Source organism: Doryrhamphus excisus, linkage group LG13 (assembly GCF_037039965.1).
Source record: "Doryrhamphus excisus strain RoL-2023G ecotype Guam linkage group LG13, RoL_Dexc_Guam_v1.1, whole genome shotgun sequence".
In the NCBI taxonomy this organism is placed as follows: Eukaryota; Metazoa; Chordata; class Actinopteri; order Syngnathiformes; family Syngnathidae; genus Doryrhamphus; species Doryrhamphus excisus.
The window spans coordinates 15,662,123-15,682,850 of NC_136369.1; the positions used below are offsets into that span (position 1 = coordinate 15,662,123).

At 40.7% G+C, this 20,728-nt stretch overlaps 1 protein-coding gene across 2 annotated transcripts in view; it reads left to right on the plus strand.

Annotated features, from left to right (window-relative positions):
* Positions 1 to 20,728, plus strand: part of sema4bb (sema domain, immunoglobulin domain (Ig), transmembrane domain (TM) and short cytoplasmic domain, (semaphorin) 4Bb) — a 65,560-nt gene that overhangs the window by 24,584 nt on the left and 20,248 nt on the right. For both annotated transcript variants that reach the window (XM_078795804.1, XM_058089725.2), the window contains exons 2-5: positions 4,104 to 4,584; positions 18,616 to 18,776; positions 19,519 to 19,581; positions 20,323 to 20,421. In XM_078795804.1, the coding sequence (XP_078651930.1) occupies positions 4,464 to 4,584; positions 18,616 to 18,776; positions 19,519 to 19,581; positions 20,323 to 20,421 (444 nt within the window). In that variant the 5' untranslated portion in view covers positions 4,104 to 4,463. The remainder of the gene's footprint in view (positions 1 to 4,103; positions 4,585 to 18,615; positions 18,777 to 19,518; positions 19,582 to 20,322; positions 20,422 to 20,728) is intronic.

Consider the following 20,728-nt stretch of genomic DNA (forward strand, 5'->3'; position numbering starts at 1 on the left):
ATGGAGGCTCCAGGAGGGGTTGTAAAGGTTAATGAATCTGTAGCCGTATGCAATATGGCGCCAGATCCCCCCTCTTCGTGGAGACGAAGAGCCAGGATGAGCCAGATGGGCTCTACTTTAACATCCTGGCCTTGTGCGTACCATTGGTGCGAAAAAGGTTCCAAGCGTGCTGAGTTGGTACCATATGGATGATCGAGGGGATTATAATATTTGGAGTAAACGCACATGCTAACTGACGAGACTGTACTTACTCCACAGTATGTACGTTTTTGTCGCTACTCTGAGATTAAATGTGTTGCAAACTTTAAACAAACTACAACTGTAACAATTAATCGGTGAATACAATTAATCTACAACTATTTAGGTACAGTCGTCCCTCGCTGCATTGCTGTTCGAACACTTTATCACTGTTTTTCAAATAATGATACTGTTTTGTTGTCCAAAAATATGCATATTTAATGAAAATGTACACATATTTATCTTAAATTAAGCATTTTCATGCATGAAAAATGTCTAAATTAACTAAAACCAACTTGTGAATGTAGCGTTCTAGTCATTTTTTTGATGAGACCACCACCGAAGCACCATGCTTTTATTGCAGGTTTAAATGATCTCACACCAGGCATGATAATAATAACATAATAATCATAATAATAACACGGGTGACCATTGCAGCCATAGCCCACAACAAGCCAACCTTGTCACTTCTTAAATGGCTTATTTTGACTCATTATATCTACTATATTGGGTAATAACGATGTAAAAGTGGGTGTTATTTCATGTCTAGATGGCTCTGATAATTTAAAAAAAAATATTGAGAAGATTATTAACCGGTTTTCCAAAGCATAACTATACAAATATTCAATTTATAAAGAAGGAATGCTACTTTGCGGAAATTCACTTATCACGGTCTAAGATGGAGCCAATTAATCGCTATAAATGAGATATTTCTGTATTTGATTAATCATTTTTTTCCATTTAAAAAGGTAAATATCCATTCTTTTCAGCCTCTGGCGTATATGACTTTTTAAAAAATTATTACTCAATTAATGAAGCAACAAGCTTCTCCTCCGGTGTCATTGCTGTTTGTTAGCGTGTCTTGTTGTTTAGCTGATGTATTCAGTGTGACACGTTTTTTTTCAATTTCCTGTGGGTGGAAAGTGGTAAACCACAGTAAACATAGGCGAGTGTCCCGCATGCTGTTAAATAGAAATTAACTTCAGATCAAGTTTCTTGGAAACGGCAACAGCAATAAAAATGTGTCTTTCTGTGTTTTGTTAGTTACATAAGCATTACTGGCGTCACATTTATGGGTCATTGCATGAATTGGATTCCCCTAAATCCTTGCCATTTTCATTTGATAATGGTCTTAAAAAGCCTTTGTTTTTTGCACCGTTCCAAGCAAGCTCAGATGCTTTCCAGTCAGACATTTTTTTTTAGAGCTTAAGCAACTCACAGAAAGTGAGGAGAAATGTTTTGACACATTTCTTTATGGATTATCTCCACTAAAAATACTGGAAAAAGTGGTATAATTCGTCAGAGTGCCAGGAAGCCTCCCAGAAAGCCTCACTTTTCATTAAACATTAAAACCTCATGTCTTATGTTGAATAATTATGTGCTGCATGTGGAATACCTTCACCAGTTTAATTGTGTGATTTCCGTAATGTCGCAAGGTATTGAAGTACATTTTAAAGGGCTGAACTGATGTAAATATTATTGTTGTTTTCCTGTAGATGATCCAACATGGTCACCGCAGCAGCTGGCACCCCCCCAAAACTAGATATGGTAAAACTGCATTTTAGGTAATGAAAATGCATATCGTAAGTACCAAGCTGATAAAAAACAATCAACCATTTGGCAATGTAACTCTGCCCCGGTGCCTGCCAGCTCCAAGTCAGCCATCAGGGCCCCCTTGACAGCAGACAACCATGGGCCATTTATGGTTGCCCCTCTTCCATTCTTGCACCATGGATGGATTTATTACCTACCCTAAAGCCTCTGAATGAGCTCTTGAGGGAGCATTTGCATTGATAAAAGCTTTGGTCCAGAGACGCCATGTGCTCTTTACTGTTTACTCTCCAAACATAGGCGCCTATGTGGGACATCAATCCAGCATCACAACATTTGTCGTCTGCTTGTGCGTGTGTGTGTGTGTCTGTGTGTGTGCATACGTGCATGTGTGTGCGCATGTGTGCCTTTCATGTAGTTTGCAGAATCAGTCTGTTTGTATGTAGATGCTGACACACAGTATGTGTACGCATGTCTGTCCAAATGATACATTTGCTGTTAACCCCCCCCCCCCCAAAAACCCCACTTGCACTAAAATGCAATACTGCAATGCTGATGTTTACAATGAACTCAGTGGTATCGATGCTGGCTAAGCAGTTTTGCTCTTTACTGCTATTACAACATTGGTTGCTGTTGTGTTGTACAATATACTTATTAATAATGAGCATTTGGTTAAAAAGAGGTAGGTTTTTTCTTTCCAGTTCCTCACGCACTCAAAGTTTAAATATATATAACCTATAAAGTAATCCCTCGTTTATCCCGGTTCATTGGTTTCAGACCCGACAGTGATAAGTGAATTTCCACCAGGCAAGATTCCTTATATATGAATGGAATATTTTCATAGCTAGAGCATAGAAAACCTGCTTTTGGCATTTAAATACAGTTTTTAACTTTATTAGAAGTGGTGGCGTGCAGGCCTCACAACTAGGAGACCCGAGTTCAATTCCACCCTCGGCCATCTCTGTGTGGAGTGTGCATGTTCTCCGGGTACTCCGTTTTCCTCCCACATTCCAAAAACATGCCAGGTTAATTTTGTCCATAGGTATGAATGTGAGTGTGAATGGTTGTTTGTCTATATGTGCCCTGTGATTGGCTGGCCACCAGTCCAGGGTGTACCCCGCCTCTCTCCCGAAGGCAGCTGGGATAGGCTACAGCACCCCCACGACTCTCGTGAGGATAAGCGGTAGAACTTTATTAGAGCCCCGTAGACATGAAATAACACCCCTATAGTCACCTTTATACTCCAGCTTGTGGTATTGCTATAAGTGTGTTGCCTTGGGGAGCTGAGTGAGGAAAGGATAATGAGTGACATTGGGGGTGGGTTTGGGTTAGGGGCACAACACTTTTTTATTTGATTTTTATGAGGGATTATTATGCCTCACCTAACTTTGCAGTAAAATTACTGAATATGAAATCTTTGAATGCATCTTGTTAATGCTTTACAGCTTTACAGTTGTTTTTTTCAGTTAATTTAGCAATTTTTGTGCTTGAAAATGCTTACTTTAGGAGAAAAAAAGTGAAATTTCCTCAAACATGCATATTTTTTTAAACTAATTATAGGCCTGAAACAGTGTGAATTGTTATTTAATATACTTTAAAAACACCATAATAGAGTGAAGCTGCAAAATTCAAAGCACAAATTGGCGAGGGACATGCATGATAAGTTTTGACATTTCAGAAAAACGACCTCTCTCCAATTATCGCCTGCTTCTAATGAACACCCAGTCCTTTTTGTGGGTTTAGGTAAATAAATATTGGTAAAAATATTTGTAACCAAAGAGTGTGTTGTGGAAGTATGCTAAGGGGCATAGTGCAGTTTTCATGTGCACAGCCCCGCTAAAGCCAATAAAACTTGACACAGCAGATGGTTTCATTGTGTCTCTTTGATACAAATTACAGAGTTGCCCTTGGACTCGCTGTTCTGTCATTTAATTGTCATCATTACTACAAAGTTCAAGCCAAGCTCCCATATGATATTTTTCTGATCGCTAGTGACAGCATCATTTCAAAGAAATTATGCCGAAAACTTTGTAGGGCTTTGCTGTAAACAAAAAGTTGTGCCACCACATGAATGCTTGTTTTGATTAAGGCATTTGTTTTTATCGTCAGTGTGACGAATACGGGATCGAGACCCATTTTCTTTGGAAAATCCTCCCATCTCTTAAAATCTTTTGCAATGAATCTCAAGCCAAATATTCTCTTTTTGTAGTTGTGACGCCGAAAGCCCGGTTTGTTGTTCTTGCAAGGGCTTTAATTTTCCATGTTTTTGGATCAGACTTAAAGACAGCCTTTTCTCTCTGCTCTGTTCTCCACAGATGACCAGCGGAGCTCGGAGCTTAGTGCCAATCACATCCACGAGCAGCATGAGCAGCATGAGCAGAAGATAAAAAAAAAAAAACAAGCAGCTTTTAATTCAGAAAGGATTCCTGCGTCTTTGTGTGAAGAGTCTGCTAACCGTGTGTGAAGACCTCTGGGAATACAAGGATCAAGTCAAGGGCACGTTCATCCCCCCCACACCACCCCTCCCTCACCCTTTTTACTCCACTGCCTGCAGGAAGATGCGAGTGAGGATAGAAACCTGAGCGGAGTCACAAGAGGAGCTTCATGAATTCCGAGGAATCTTAAAAACAAGCACTCTTTATTGCTGTGTTTGTTGCCGTGAGGATACCATAACCATGTGGACATTAGCGGAAGACGCACGCTGCCTTCTGGCCGCCACCCTCCTATTGGCCCTCTGCCTCCAATCAGTGATGACCACGGACGACGACGTGACGCCACGCATCAGTTTCCCATACAGTAAGTACAAATGATCCCTTAGTTATGGCACCGTCTGTCCAAATTAACTCAGCCATTTTTCAAAAGCCGTCCCTCGGCGTCGGCCATTTTTGATGATTTTGACTAGTTTTCAAAGCACACAGAATACTTTGTTCTTGGGCTATATAGATATGGTATATACCAAAAGAAAGATGAGACTCTCATCTTGCATCAGAAAAACAAATTTGTTTCTACTGTTTTCCATTCTTTAGTCTTCAGCAGTAGAACACTGGTTAGTCTCAGCAAAATATCAGTTCTCAAGCATAACTTTCACTTTCACTCTGACACAAATTTAGCCAGATATATTTAGCCCACATGTCTAAACAACGATGCCACAACATAAACAACACAAAAAAATGGTTGTTTTACATTTTGATATTTCTTTTTACAAATGTAACACCATTAATTATGTCCGCTTTTCACATTTGCAACTTAACTGTGTGTGTGCACACGATACAATTTCCCTTCAATGCGTAACCTCCTTCCCGTTACACAGCTCCAAGCCTTTTCACTTCCTGGTTACTGCAGTGCGCTCTTTTGCAAGGCAAAGATGCATGGCAAGCTCTTATAAAATGCACTTCTGTTACATTGTGGCTGTTTTTTTCAGCTTAAAACTGCACCAAACATGTGGAGTTGCATCATCACTCTGTTGCAAAAATGAGGAGAGCGAGCCGTCGGGTTGAAACAACCTATATAAATATGTCTTTGATGGCAAATGAGTTAATTTTTTAATAAGAAATAATGGAAATTGGAATAATCTGTTCCTGGGTCAAACTATGTTTATAATGAAAACCTTTATTAACGCCCCTGACATACAACAATATAACAATAATATAACAATAAGGATATATATTTATATAACAATAAACAGGAAGACACAAATGTTAGCAACATTACGATAGCCACGGTGCGAACGTTACACATTTTAAACAGTAACATCTTGCTAAAAGTAAAGCTTCCACGTTTGTAGCTAACTGATGGACAGTGGACAGAGCTCCAGGCTTCATTTTCAGATGTGCGGCGAAGCCTGCCTTTTTACACAGCTGTCTGCCATAAAGGGTCGGTCATATATTCAGGGCAGGCTCATCTAGACAAAAGGTGGTACCAAGTATTTTTCATCGCATCTGAGAATCTGTCTCTAAATGTTCTGAGCTCCTGTTTCCTCAGCAGTGTTGTATTAATCAGAATAAGGCTGCCCATAGCGTGGATGTAGCTCAACTTCGCATTTCTGATGTCACGTCGTTGTCCTTGTTTGGAAAGCAAGTTACATGATACCGAATCAACTATGCCTCTACTGGTCACGGTGAAGTAGTGCAGCGGACTATTAGATCCGCTGAAAGGGATCATGTCCTCGTGAGAAGCCTTCTGATGAGCGAGCGGCCCCTCATCAAGGCAGGGACATCTGCAATGACTGTGGGCTTGAAGCCTTCATTTGCATGAGTGAATTTCTGTGTGATGAGCCGGTGGCGAGGAAAGGGGGGGTCATGAAATAAGTGCTTTCAGGCCGCAGGTGGGCACACATGCTCACTTTGCCAAACAACAACCCTGAAACGCATGCAATCATAATTGTGTGTGGTGGGAGGGTGATTAGACGGCGCTTTTTTGCACGCCGTGTGATTGCTCACAGTCAGTGTGCTTTGTGTTCTTGAATGCAGCCGTTTTGGCCTTCTTCTTGCACTCACGGAAATACCAAGCTCAATGCCACTACTGTATAAAAAGATAAAGTCCTTTTTTTTTTTGGCACACCGTGTGTCAAAAGACTGTCGGTTGACATGCAACTTCCAGGCTTTGCTACACATCTTAAATTACAGTCAGTAAAGACATGGGTGGTGTAGGTTTGATGATTTCTTTTGTCTTCTTTTTCTCTTTGATGATAAATGGAGTGGAATGGAACGGACTTTATTGTCATTATGCAAGATGTACAACGAGATTGGAGAGCTTCTCCTTTCAGTGCAGTAGTCAAGTTTAAAAAAAAAAAGTGTATAAAAGTAGAGTAAAAAAGACAGTTTAACAAGATATATACAAGATATCCAAAATATACACATAGTATTGCATAGGAGCATATGCAGGAGCAGATATATTAATTTTAGTGCAATGATAAATGGATCATAGTGCAAATAATGACTAGTGTATACAGCTGAGTAAAGTCACATATGAGTGTATTGTATTGGGTTGTTAAATAAATAAATATGATTGAGGTAGTAACAGAGGCAGTGATGGAAATATTGCACATTTGCATTATGCTAATGACCGGGGTACGTTGTATGTCTGAGTTCAGGGTAATGGTGATGGCTCTTGGGAAGAAGGTGTATGTCATCACATTACCTTAATTCAAAGTCCCCGCCCTGTTAAAAACTAGCTGTAAGTCACATGACACACTGCCACTGTTCATGCTACGGAGCGCTCTTTCTCTGATTTAAGCTATTTAACATCTTTCTCCGAGAACTAAATGGATTACACTAAGCCGAAACAATTCGATAACATGTCGTAAATAAGTTCAGCCCGTGTAAAACATGTCACCCCCCGTAAACCATCGCTGTGGTCCTAATTGTCTGCAAAAAAGAAGAAGGGGGAGTGGACCTTTCCATCAAAAAGTGGTCTTTTTTTTCCTGGAAGAACGTTCTTTATTCCCTATTTTCCTTCCTCCAATCGCTCCCATTCTCCTTCCTTCCTTCCTAATGAGGAGACTAATCTCTCATGTGCACTGAGAGGACTTTTTTAATGTGGTGGCGGTGGTGGGAGAGCGGGTCTGTTATTCATTACGGCTCTTGTGCACAGAGGCAGCACAAAGGATCACGGGACCCCAAGCAGTAAAGTTCAGCATGCGGAATGTATCGCTGTGAGTTATCACAAACACCTCTCCAGCGATGTTAGCGTCTTTCTACCGAGGAGACGCTTATTTCTTCTTTTTTTTTTTTTTTTTACTCGGATGGAGAAAGTTCATGTGTTGAACCTGAGAAGTTTTCATAAGGAGGCCGCGACCCGAGTTCATGAACCCAGCTTCCTTGGAAAGACACACTTGTGTTTACATATTTTATACACTGTCTCTCCATGAATATCGAACTGGATAAGATTTCATGTGGAATGTTTGAAGTAGATTTTGTTTTTTACAGCCCGCTTCTTCGACACATGTCAAATTCAAGGCAGAGGGGCCACATCGGTATTATTTTTAAACTCTTAATGCACGAGTACATGCGCTGTAAATATGCCATATACTTGTTATTAATGATAACCTTACATAATTGCCCCTCATCTGTTCAACATCAGTTGCAATGCATTTGTTCACCTCCTGTATTCCAAAAGTACTCTTGCCTATTGTTAGTAGTCGGAAATTGATAAGACAATATAGTCATATACTCTAGTGCAATGATTGAAGTTAATATCTTGCAATATATTATATTTTAACTATATTTAATATATATATTTTAAAATTTACCTTTCATTTACTTTTGTTACTTTTCTTAAAAGTAGTGATAAAATCTTGTCTCGTCTTGTTCTCGTATGTGCCTCGTTCAACCCCTAGTTCCCACTGTCGATGTGTGATTAATAAATACGATCTTTCCACTCACCAGTTATCAATGATAACCTTGCATAACAGAAATAATGTAAAGAATCAGTCAAAGCCCACGGAATACTTGCAGACACACTAGCATGTGTGTTCCCAATGTAGATGTGTCATATAAGCTGTAGGATCGCTCCTCCTGCCAGTTATTTATGATAACTGCAAGCTTGCATAATGCAAACAGAACAACTCAAAATAATCCACAAAGTCAAAGCCCACAGTATTCTCTTTGATGCACTTGCTCAGCATACTTGTTGATCGCTCCTCCCACCAGTTATTAATGATGGGGGCACACAGCATACAGTATGTAGTATATAATATATATATGCCATATAATTATTGTAAATTTTGGTGTGTAAACAGTGCTGCCACTGTCCATCAGAGGAGCCCAGAGCACAGAGCCCAAAGGGAGGCTGACGTCATTGCATCACAACAATGAAAGCATTGCTCAGATGCGATGCTTTATGGGAAAACTATAGAAAAGTTATTGTTTTCATTTCAAAATTATGTTGGTACATCTTTAAGTATTTGTCAGGTACACCAGTTATTAATTATAACAACCCTGCAAAAAAACAAACACATGGGCTCAAAATAATCAGGGAAGTGGCATTTTTTTGCTTTTCTCTAGTAAGATACTGGATGCAAAATGATATTTTGTATCAATATGTAATATTTGCTGGTGTTTCCACATGCCGCCATTCCCATTTGCCCCTTTCAAACAGAACCTTATACATGTCGTGTATACAGCCTTCCCTGCATATGTTTGCTTTAAATTTGACGCATATTGTGCGTTTTCCCTCATGCATACTAATGCAGTGACCTTGGCAGCGTGCGACTGCTTATGGCGGGGAAGGTATGGAGGCTTTTGGTGATGGCGTTAAGGAGTACAGGCCAAATGCTAGTGAGGTTTTAGTCATGCTCTGATGCCCGCCTAAAAAAAAAAAAAACCCCAGTGGGGACACGCCTACTGATCCTGAAAAGAAAAGGCAGTCTGCAGGCCTCCAGTAGAGGTGACACTCACAAGTGCTCGCGTACGACAGCAACAATGCTCAACAACAATGGGGACGTATAACTGCGCCACGTCTGGTTCAGGCGTTTTAATGGCCTCGTCGCTTGCACGCTCCAGGGATCGTTGAGAAAAGTTCAGTCCTAACACATTTCAACAACAAGCGCTTGATTTGTAAAGAGTGGCGAGCGGCGAGGAATGACCTTGTAGTTCTTAATTAAGATGGACAGACAGGAATGTGAGGTTAATGAGAGTCATTTGAGGGGATCCCTGTGATGCGATGGTGCATTGAAGTTTTTTTTTTTCAGCAGACTGATCCAAATGTATGATTTATGAAGTCTGGGCAGTGCTGAAGGGAACATCTCCCAACAAGACATTTTATTTTATGACACACAAGACAGAGATGAGACAGAAACACGTTTTTTTTTTTTTTTTTTTTCCACAGGGACACAGCACTTATTAGCATTCAGCAAGCACAGGCAGTTTGTCAAGAATTTAGGGACTTAGCATGAATCAGAAGTGACAGCTTCCTCAAATCTGCTGCATCAAGAGTGAATTAATGTGAATTAGTTTCACATACTGTTAACATTAAAGGCTCGCCCATAAAAATGGTCTTGGCGTCGCTTTTGGATTCATGTTTTCCTTGTGACTAATTGCAATTCCTTTGGATTTCACCAGATAAATACATGAATGGAGGACTGCTGGTTCATACATCTCAGAAAATCATAGCAACCACTAGATCAGGGGTCTCAAACACGCGGCCCGCGGGCCAAATGTGGCCCGCAGGACACTAGTTTGAGGCCCCCGCCATGATATGAAAGTTTAATGTTAGTGTGGCCCGCGCAAGTTTGATATGGATGCTGTATGGTATCATGTACCCAGAAAAAATTATTACGTTTGATTAATGTTCATGTTAAAGGTTAAATAACTGTTAATAGTTATCCTCCCTATCCGTGTGGAAGTGGTAAGTTTTTGGCTATTTAAGTTTAAAGGAAATAACTTGAAGGCTACCGTTTAGGTCGCTAGCTCTCTAGTTTGCGAGTTAGCATGTGTCTCAAGACCCTGCAGTTGCGCAATATGTTGTAAATAAAAAGAGTATAAATGTGACTATAGTCGTGTTTTGTCATGTCTACAGGGCTCTAATAATGCTTTGTTCATTTTAATCTGAAAAAAATTTGTCTACCCACCAACTATATGTGGTTTCTTAAGTTTTTATTATTTGCCGTTTTATTATTATTAATATAGCTATGACACCCGTGTTCGATTCTACCCTCGGCCATCTCTGTGTTGGAGTTTGCATGTTCTCCCCGTGCATGCGTGGGTTTTCTCCGCGTACTCCGGTTTCCTCCCACATTCCAAAAACATGCTAGGGTAATTGGCGACTCCAAATTGTCCATAGGTATGAATGTGAGTGTGAATGGTTGTTTGTCTATATGTGCCCTGTGATTGGCTGGCGACCAGTCCAGGGTGTACCCCGCCTCTTGGCTGAATACAGCTGGGATAAGCTCCAGCATACCCGTAAGCGGTTGAAAATGAATGAATGAATGAATATATGGCTAAATTTGTGTTAAAATGAAAGTGAAATGTATCTTTTAACAAAAAGCCTTTTTTTGTCAAGAACTGATATTTTGCTGAAATTTTTGTTCTACATCAATATTTATGCCCATATATCGGTGGCTGTGACATCTTAACATCCATCATCTTAGTGTTGTCGCACATTCCTAAAGATGGTTTGTGCTTCTTGCTAAGTGCACTCCAGGAAGCAGCCTTGTGATTAAGGTTGTGCTAACACAGCATACAGACCCGCTAAGTTTATGCGTGTGTATTTGGAGAAGCTCCTGATGAGTTATGCAGTATCTCACAAACGAAGCAGCGGTCAGGCATTGCTGGTTTTAACGGCGCATTCTGATGGTTTTCTGCACGCGCTCCTCAAACAGCTGGAAGCTTTTAGCGTTGAACCACACCACCGCCGCCGCCGCCGCCTCCACCACTCACTTCCTGTCATCATACTAAATACGTATACTGCTTTAGTGATACAGTACATCCTATTAACTCACTTGGGAGGCCTTCTCCCTTATGAATATAAGTACAGATAAAAAATTGACTACGTAGTCCAGGAGAGTGGAAATAACAACATTTTACATATTTGTGATGGTGGCCAAGGTGTACTTGCATACAGTTATGGAAAAAAAGATTGTTTCTTAAGTTATTAACTGAAGGTACATTTTTACAAATATAATGATGACAACAAAAATAGCTAGTAAGAGTCTAAACCAGGGGTCTCAAACTCAATTTACTTGGGCCACTGGAGCTAGGGTCTGGGTGAGACTGGGCCGCATCAGGTTTTCCAAAAAAAAAAAACAAACGCATTTATTAAAAACAAAAACATTTAAAAAAACGTCGCTTTGGTTCCAATTTTCTACAAGAAAAGCTCTGATAAAACATTCTACTGTTCTCAAATATCTTACTTTTGATTTTTCTACACAAAATATGATGAAAAATAAATAAACAAATCAAGAATAAAGAAAATCAATAAATCAGTAATAAATAAATATAATAATAATAATAAAACGGCAAATAATAAAAACTTAAGAAACCACATATAGTTGGTGGGTAGACAAATTATTTTTTTCAGATTAAAATGAACAAAGCATTATTAGAGCCCTGTAGACATGACAAAACACGACTATAGTCACATTTATACTCTTTTTATTTACAACATATTGCGCAACTGCAGGGTCTTGAGACACATGCTAACTCGCAAACTTGAGAGCTAGCGACCTAAATGGTAGCCTTCAAGTTATTTCCTTTAAACTTAAAATAGCCAAAAACTTACCACTTCCACACGTATAGGGAGGATAACCATTAACAGTTATTTAACCTTTAACATGAACACTAATCAAACTTAATAATTTTTTCTGGGTACATGATACCATACAGCATCCATATCAAACTTGCGCGGGCCGCACTGACATTAAACTTTCATATCAAGGCGGGGGCCTCAAACTAGTGTCCTGCGGGCCACATTTGGTCAAAACCATAGTTCACCAAGCTCTTACATCAATAGCTATGACATTGTACTGCAAAAAAGCATTGCTTTTAGGCGTTCAATGGTGCTTCTCCCGCCAGTTGTTTATGATAACCGCCTCTTAGCATAGTAGAAATAAAGGAAATAAATCAAAATAAACGGCAACGTTGGTAAAATTGCAGCAATACAACATAGTATAGAGCAGCGTGAGTAGGCTCCACAGATGAAATGTACTCTATCCGTACGGATCGGAGGGAAAAAAGAAAGCAAATCCGCTGTTTAGGAAAGTTGACTGGTGTCTTTGTGCAGTACTAACATCTTTTCCAGAGTTCAGCCTCTCGGCAATTCAATTTTGGCAGCCTATTCATTCAGAAAATAATAATATATAAAAAAAAAGACACATGAATAAAAGATGGCAGTAGCAAGTCATATCTCAGGATTTGAGGGAGCAGCTGCCTGGCAGTGAAAGAACACAATGAGCATGGGCAAAAGAGGCTGCGATACAAATAAAACTCGTGTAATGGAGTCTCCACTCTCCAAGTGTATTTGACTGACTTCCTGCGCAGACGGAGGCTGGCGTCTGTGTACCGACGTAAAACACGCATGTGCCTTTTGACCCCAGCGAACTTGAGCATCTTGGGTTGGATAAGTAAAAAAAAATGCATGCATCAAACATCAACGGGCACAATGGCGATAAAAGGAGTGGCCTGACTTTTGACTTCAGCTCCAGCTGAAGATGATTCTTCCTGGCAGACATGGCAATAATCCCTGAAGCAGTCAAGAAGATTAGGTGAGAGTTATGACCTGCAGAGTTCTGATAAAGAACCCCCGGAGGCTAAATCTAATGTAGTATCTTTGCTTTGCAGGGACTACAACCTGAATCATTAGCAGAGTAGCTTTCTTGAAAATACGCCATGGGAAGTAGTAGTTGCGGAAAAACATCTGTATGAAAACTACCACATTTTTACAGCATGAAGTACAATTTTTGGATACGTCTTCATTCACTTTAGAGCTGAGCGTGTTCGTGTGTAAGCTCTATGTGTCATGTTCTGGCGCAGTTTGCACACACTAAGGAATCAAACACATGCACACACATGCAGCTGCGTCATGCTCCAGATGTTTTGTATTCATTTGGTCGTAAGGATGGTGGGGCGCTTAAAGAGGCTCCTATGAGGCCTGATTGTAAATATGGTACACATTTAGTTAATGTCGCACGAGGTACTGGTACTTCTGGTACTGGTCTTAGAGCTGGACACTTTATTAGGTACATTTGCACATTATTCATTCAGTTTTTACCGCTTATCCTCACGAGGGTCGCAGGGGGTGCTGGAGCCTATCCCAGCTGTCTTCGGGCGAGAGGCGGGGTACACCCTGGACTGGTCGGCAGCCAATCACAGGGCACATATAGACAAACAACCATGCACACTCACATTCATACCTATGGACAATTTGGAGTCGCCAATTAACCTAGCATGTTTTTGGAATGTGGGAGGAAACCGGAGTACCCGGAGAAAACCCACGCATGCACGGGGAGAACATGCAAACTCCACACAGAGATGGCCGAGGGTGGAATCCAACTCGGGCCTCCTTGCTGTGAGGCCTCCGCTAACCGTTTTTCCAGCGTGCAGCCCGGTATGAATAATATTATACATAATTGCATTGTGTCACCTGCCACCTGAGAGTGGAATCGAACTCGGGGCTCCTAGCTGTGTGGCCTGAGCGCAAACCACTTCTCCACCGTGCAGCCAATCTAATGTCATATTCAAAATAATTATTAATAACAATGAATGAGGTAGCTAAATATATTCATTCATTCATTTTCTACCGCTTATCCTCACGAGGGTCGCGGGGGTGCTGGAGCCTATCCCAGCTGTCTTCGGGCGAGAGGCTGGGTACACCCTGGACTGGTCGCCAGCCAATCACAGGGCACATAGAGACAAACAACCATTCACACTCACATTCATACCTATGGACAATTTGGAGTCGCCAATTAACCTAGCATGTTTTTGGAATGTGGGAGGAAACCGGAGTACCCGGAGAAAACCCACGCATGCACGGGGAGAACATGCAAACTCCACACAGAGATGGCCGAGGGTGGAATTGAACCCTGGTCTCCTAGCTGTGAGGTCTGCGCGCTAAATATTATATACAACAGTCTAAATACTGACTTGTGTGCACATCAGAGTGCGTGATGGCGACAGCAGTATTACAGTATTACAGAGCAACAAAGGTGCCTGTGCTAAAAAAAACTAAATAAACCAAAACCATGCAAGTCAAATGTAATGTGTGCACTAGATGAGGCTTCAATGGAGGAAGCTAACCTGTCGTAAAAACTCAAAGATGAAGTCAGTGCATGCCGCTCCAACTGACACACACGTAATGCACAGCTCTGTCATTAGCGTCTCTTTAGGTGTCAGGCTAGTTGGCACGCACTGCAATGGTGGTCTGCCCGGGCTGGCTTGTTTGTCACAAGCGGTATGCAAGCGACTTAACCCGACATGCAGGCGGTATAATTCCCTCAGTCACAACACAAACAGGCATGCCTGCGCTCGCCTAACGGGCGACGCCTCGTCACGGTGAAGCGGCAGAAGCGAAGCCCTAAACTTGTATACGAAAGAATGTCAAGGAAACATACTAGCGTCAAGGACGCTGTTGACAGACAGATGAGGAAATATGAGGCATATACAAGGGGGTTACCGTGGAAACCGGAGCTTGGCAATTCAATGAGGTGATGATTGAAGCACTTTAAAGTGGCAGCAAAGAATGCGATGTGAAGTTTATTTTTAAAATAGCTGAAGAAAGTACGCGCGAAGTAGCCCATCGATGTACGAAACGCGGAGTACGCAACATGAGAGGTGTCTCGGCTGCTCAGCTAATAATATAAACAGTCGCTCCAAATACCACCTCAAAAATATTTGGCTTTGCAAGTCACGTTTTTTTGCTCCCTCCGCTTCCCATCATGATACTTATGTATACATATGTGTACTGGCAGCTTGCAGTATACAGTATATGAGGATTTAGCAGTGCATAAATGCATAAGAAAAATTCCAAATACTGTACTGTAATGGTAATGGTAATGGTTTTATTTCATTTGAACATGCATCAGATTACAATTGAGTACATCCCATAATCAGTTCACAGTTCCACATGTCCAAAAGGAGTAGGAAGAAGCAAAGCTTATTAAATCCTACCCCTCCATCTGGTACTTTTACAATCAGTAACTGTTACATTTGTTCACTTCCTGCTTTCATGATATAATTTTTCTTTTAATTTTTTTTATTGATTTTATTAATTAATTTTATTTTCTTTTTCTTTTAATTTTTTTTATTTGAATTTTTTTTTATTTTATTATTTTTGATTTTTTTTTGTCACGTACCGAAGTACGAGGTGATATGACCATCCAATGACATAATGGGTACCATAGTAACTGTCAATATAGTGATATATATAGCACATCATGACTCTTCATCCTTGTATTTAGCAAACAAATACAAGGTCTGTACTCTAAAAGCTTGTAATAAAGAAAGGAAGGCCGTGTTCCACTTCCTGTAGCCTCTTGTCCCAATACTTTTGTCTCTCTAAGAGTCCCATGAGCAACCTGTGGCTAAGTCAACATGCTAGTCCTGACTGTGTTGATGATAAGAGGGCTCCGGTGAACATGAGTTAAGAGGTTAAGAGCTCAGGTTGGCAAGCAGCTGATGAAGCAAGGAGCTGATGGATGGAAGCTGTGAAGTGACCTGTGTGTGTGCGTGTGTGTGCGTGTGTGTGCGTGTGTGTGCGTGCGCCACATATGGTACAAGCATGTCCAAACCACAAATGACCTCTTAACGACACAGTTATTGATTATGTGGGTCAACTTCAACCAAAGATGTTATTACAACCTCTCAACGTTACCATAGTTACCCACTTTAAAAAAGCCCATTTCTCCGCTTACTGTCAGAGTTCAACCATCCTCTCCTTGCAATGCTATTGTCTGACACTGAGGTATGGCGGGGTTTTAATATGCCACAAGAGACCGTCAAGCTCGTATATATATGTATGTCCTTATTTGTTGTTCCCTAACCAATAGCAAGTATTTTTTTTATGGCATCCCCACCTATGATTTCAATGCTAATCTTTCTCTGCATTGACTCCAGATGTTGCAGCATTTTCATCAGAGTGAGAGCTCCTCTTACTTTTGGAAAAGCACTTAAGATTTGATTTTATGGAGAAGATGAGGTTTGCGCAGCTGGATCTCCCTGTCTCTCTCTCTTGAGAGGAAGCTGAGCGAATATTGCCAAAGTGCTTTGAGTGTTACATGAAGAATATTCACACTATGGAAGTTTTAAGTTGTGCGTTGCAAACATTTATTTACCGTTTAGCCGCCCAAGAAAGAGACACCCAACAAACAACTGGTGCCTTTTTTTTTTACCTTCAAATTTATGTGGCTGAATTTACAAGGGAGAAGAAGCCAGTAAAAAAGTTTAACTGCAGCAAATATTAGTGTTTCCGAGCCAGTAATCCTATTTGGACAAGCAAATGGAGATGTGACCTACAGCATTTTGTCATAGGGAGCATGTCGAGTTTTACTGTATTTGGAATGCGACACAAAAGATAAACATTTACAAATTAATGGGGAGGGCGGGGGCGCTTGAGAAAGTACTGTATGTGATCCTTTTTTTTGGTTGAAATGACCGATGGTAGTTGATGACATTTGCGGTGGGATCCAGCAGAGGGCGCAGTTGGAAAAAAATATCCTTGTTCGTTTTTTTTTTCTTTTCTATGAATTTTTACGTTTAGTGTAGTGTTGTGATTAAATTAGGGTTTAAAGCAAAGTGGGGAGGAAGGACAAAGAAGCCAAAAGCTTACCACTTCCACACATAATGTGAGGAGAATTTATTTGCTAATTGACGCAAAAGGGGGGTGCTCGACAGGAGGCTTTCAAACTACCTACCCATGCACTGCAGATGAGCAGCTGGAAAGGGAAAGGAATTTTGGGGGGGGGGATTTTGTTCATCATCCATATGTGAGACACCAAAACATACCAGTATGTCTTTCTCACTTCTGTGCGTTATAAAGATATATAAACAGATAAAATAGGTAAACAAAGTAGTGGCTGAAGCCATTGTGAGAGTGGCACTGACCTGCGTTGCAATTTCCCTTCAATACGTAACCTCCTTCGCAATACACAGCAAGATGCCTTTTCACTTCCTGGTTCCTGCAGAGCATGTATTTCAATGGGAAAGATTCAGGCCGAGTTCTTCTATAATGCACTTCTGCCACCTTGTGGCCGTTTGATCGCTTCCATTGTGGAGTTGCATCATCACCTCTTTTTGCCTCTTGCACAATAAAAACACAAATAAGTTCATTCATTCATTCATTCATTTTCTACCGCTTTTTCCTCACGAGGGTCGCGGGGGGTGCTGGAGCCTATCCCAGCTGTCTTCGGGCGAAAGGCAGGGTACACCCTGGACTGGTGGCCAGCCAATCACAGGGCACATATAGACAAACAACCATTCACACTCACATTCATACCTATGGACAATTTGGAGTCGCAAATTAACCTAGCATGTTTTTGGAATGTGGGAGGAAACCGGAGTACCCGGAGAAAACCCACGCATGCACGGGGAGAACATGCAAACTCCACACAGAGATGCCCGAGGGTGGAATTGAACCCTGGTCTCCTAGCTGTGAGGTCTGCGCGCTAACCACGAATAAGTTAATATGTAAGTTAAATGTATGAATGTTGTATTTTAATGCATCTTTTACTCTGTTTTTACTCAACTCTATTTTTCTTCTGTGTAAAGCATCATTGAGTATTTTGAAAAGCGCTATACTAATAAAATTTATTATTTTTTTTTTATTATTATTATGTCGCTGTAGTTTAATGAATATGCAATTTGAGCGTCCTTAGCACCTTTTTGAGGTTTTTTTTCCAGAAGGTTTGTTTTTTATATTTTAGAACACACAGAAAATAGACATGTGTTTTCGGTCTCACATAAGGATTGCGGATGAAATTCCAAGAAAAAGTGCAGTTTTCCTTTAAGGTGCTTATCTTCCAGTGAAGTGTGGGCAGAGGACATGTTAATCTGACAATTTCAAGCATAAATCCCACATTGTTGACTGAAGAATGCTGCATTAGCTGCCATTAATTGGATTTGTTAGGAGCAAATCCTGGCAAACGTAGGAATTTGACTGTGAGCCATATCAGGCCGAATGACGGTTTGAGTAAATCACAAAAAGTAACAATGTCTTCTCTCCATAAACGCCATAAACACCCGCTGGTTATGACATGCCGGGATTATCACCTGGAATAATTTATCACCTTGGTTAAGTGGCCGTGTGTGTGCATTGGCAGCGCTCGCAACAACACCAGGCCATGCATCAATCTGTTACCTTGGTAATAACACAGTGGTGCGTTGCACGTGTGTCCTCCAGATGCAAAGGAGAGATCGGCCAAGAGGTTCTCAGCCGAGGGCGTCTTCAATTACACTTCTCTGCTGCTCAGCCAGGAGGATGACATGCTCTACGTGGGGGCCAGAGAGACACTGTTTGCCCTCAGCCTCTCTGATATCAGCAGGACCAAACTGCAGAAGAACGTGAGTGGAGTTTTTTTTTTTTATCCCCTTACTATATCATGACAATCTGTTCCAGGGTCAAACTGTCACCATCATAATACATACATGCAATTTTTAAGTAGCATCTTTCTTTTTGCATGAAAATGCGTTCAACTGAAATTTAATATAAGTGTAAAAATAAGTTAACTACTCTTAACATTCATATGTAAAACCAACAGTTGCCGCTTTAGAAGACAGGGCACTTACCTGCAATGCATTAAGTACCATTTCCTGTTTTATGGTTGTCATCACACTTTTCATACTGGTACTGACACAAATGGCCCAAAATTGAAAACGGTCATTTTTGACCCAAAGGTTCCATTGTGTATCCCTTAACAATAATAATTTTATGTCACCATCATAATACATACATGCAATTTTTAAGTAGCATCTTTGTTTTGTATGAAAATTTGTATGAAGATGCGTTCAACTGACATTTTTTTAACACTCATGTAAGTGTAAACATAAGTTAATTACTGTTAATATTCATATGTAAAACCAACAGTTGCCACTTTAGAAGATAGGGCACTTTCCTGCAATGCATTAAGTACCATTTCCTGTTCTATGGTTGTCATCACACTTTTCATACTGGTACTGACACAAATGGCCCAAAATTGAAAACGGTAATTTTTGACCGAAAGGTTCCATTGTGTATCCCTTAACAATAATAGTTTTTATGTGTTGGTGTTGCCTTATCATATTGTCTTACTTTTTTTGCCTTCAGCTGACTTGGGCGACTCCACTTGGAAAGAGAGAGGAGTGCAGCTTCAAAGGAAAGAACCTGGAGGTGAGATGCAGTTGTGTTGCCACAAAGATTTAAAAAAACAAAACAAAAGCAGAATTAGTTACTTTTTTTGTTTGTATAGAGAAGAACATGCTAACTTAACAGACATTTTACCATTAACATTATCCAGCAAGATGGCGGGTTGGCTCATTTTTGATGAATATATAATACAAAACCTGCAAATTAGCTGCCTAAGATGGATGAAGATAAAGACAATAAGCTATTATGCAAGAAAAGTGGTGGAGAAAATGAATAATTAAGTATTATCTCACTGTTGCCTCTTGAGGTCAATTATGGTACTGCAAGTCATACCTGCAAGTTCTCCTTAGACTTAAGCGTTGCTGTGTGGTGTCACCTTCACGCATGATGTGGAAATGACGTACATGGCGTACACGTTTTTGTTCTCCTCCGCCACCAGCACCACATCCAAATAGACGTTCATCAGGTGTTCAGGGGGGGAATTCTCCGTCTTTTTCTCCCTTCTCCGTGTTCCCTTGTTGTCACGCCAGCTGTTGTATCCTCAGGCGACAAGACCCTGCTAATCTGCATGCTGCAGTGCACACGTCTGCTGCATATTAGCCACTCAGCTCAGCAGGCAACAGCTGGATAAAGACAGGGAGCCCCTGCATCCCCCACACCCTCCCCTCGCAGAAAGCTTTGTTTTTTTGCTTCTGCAACGATACGTCTCTGAAAGCTTTTTGAGGAAAAATAACAATTTCATGTTTTGATTCCTCCCCCGTCTAGACTGATTGCTTCAATTACATCAAAATCCTGCTGAGGCTGAACAGCACTCACCTGTACGTGTGTGGCACCTACGCCTTCAGTCCCATCTGCAGCTACATTGTAAGTCACATATCTCCAATAATAAAGCATGGGAAGTTAATTGATGCGTTCCGGGGACAAACTGCCATCATAAAACTGTTTTAATTTGTAAAGTAACAATTCAACTGTCATACTATTGAACATTATTAAATAAAACTAAAATAAAGTAAAACTACTCACTCAGGTTGTTTGTTTAGTAGCACGTTACTGGCACCTAGTGGCATTTTATAGGTATTGACACACATGTTGTTTTGGTTGTGCATACTATTTTTGTGTGTGTGTTTGTTTTTGTACTTTTTTAAGGGCCCTTGACAAGCTTCTCTTCTCA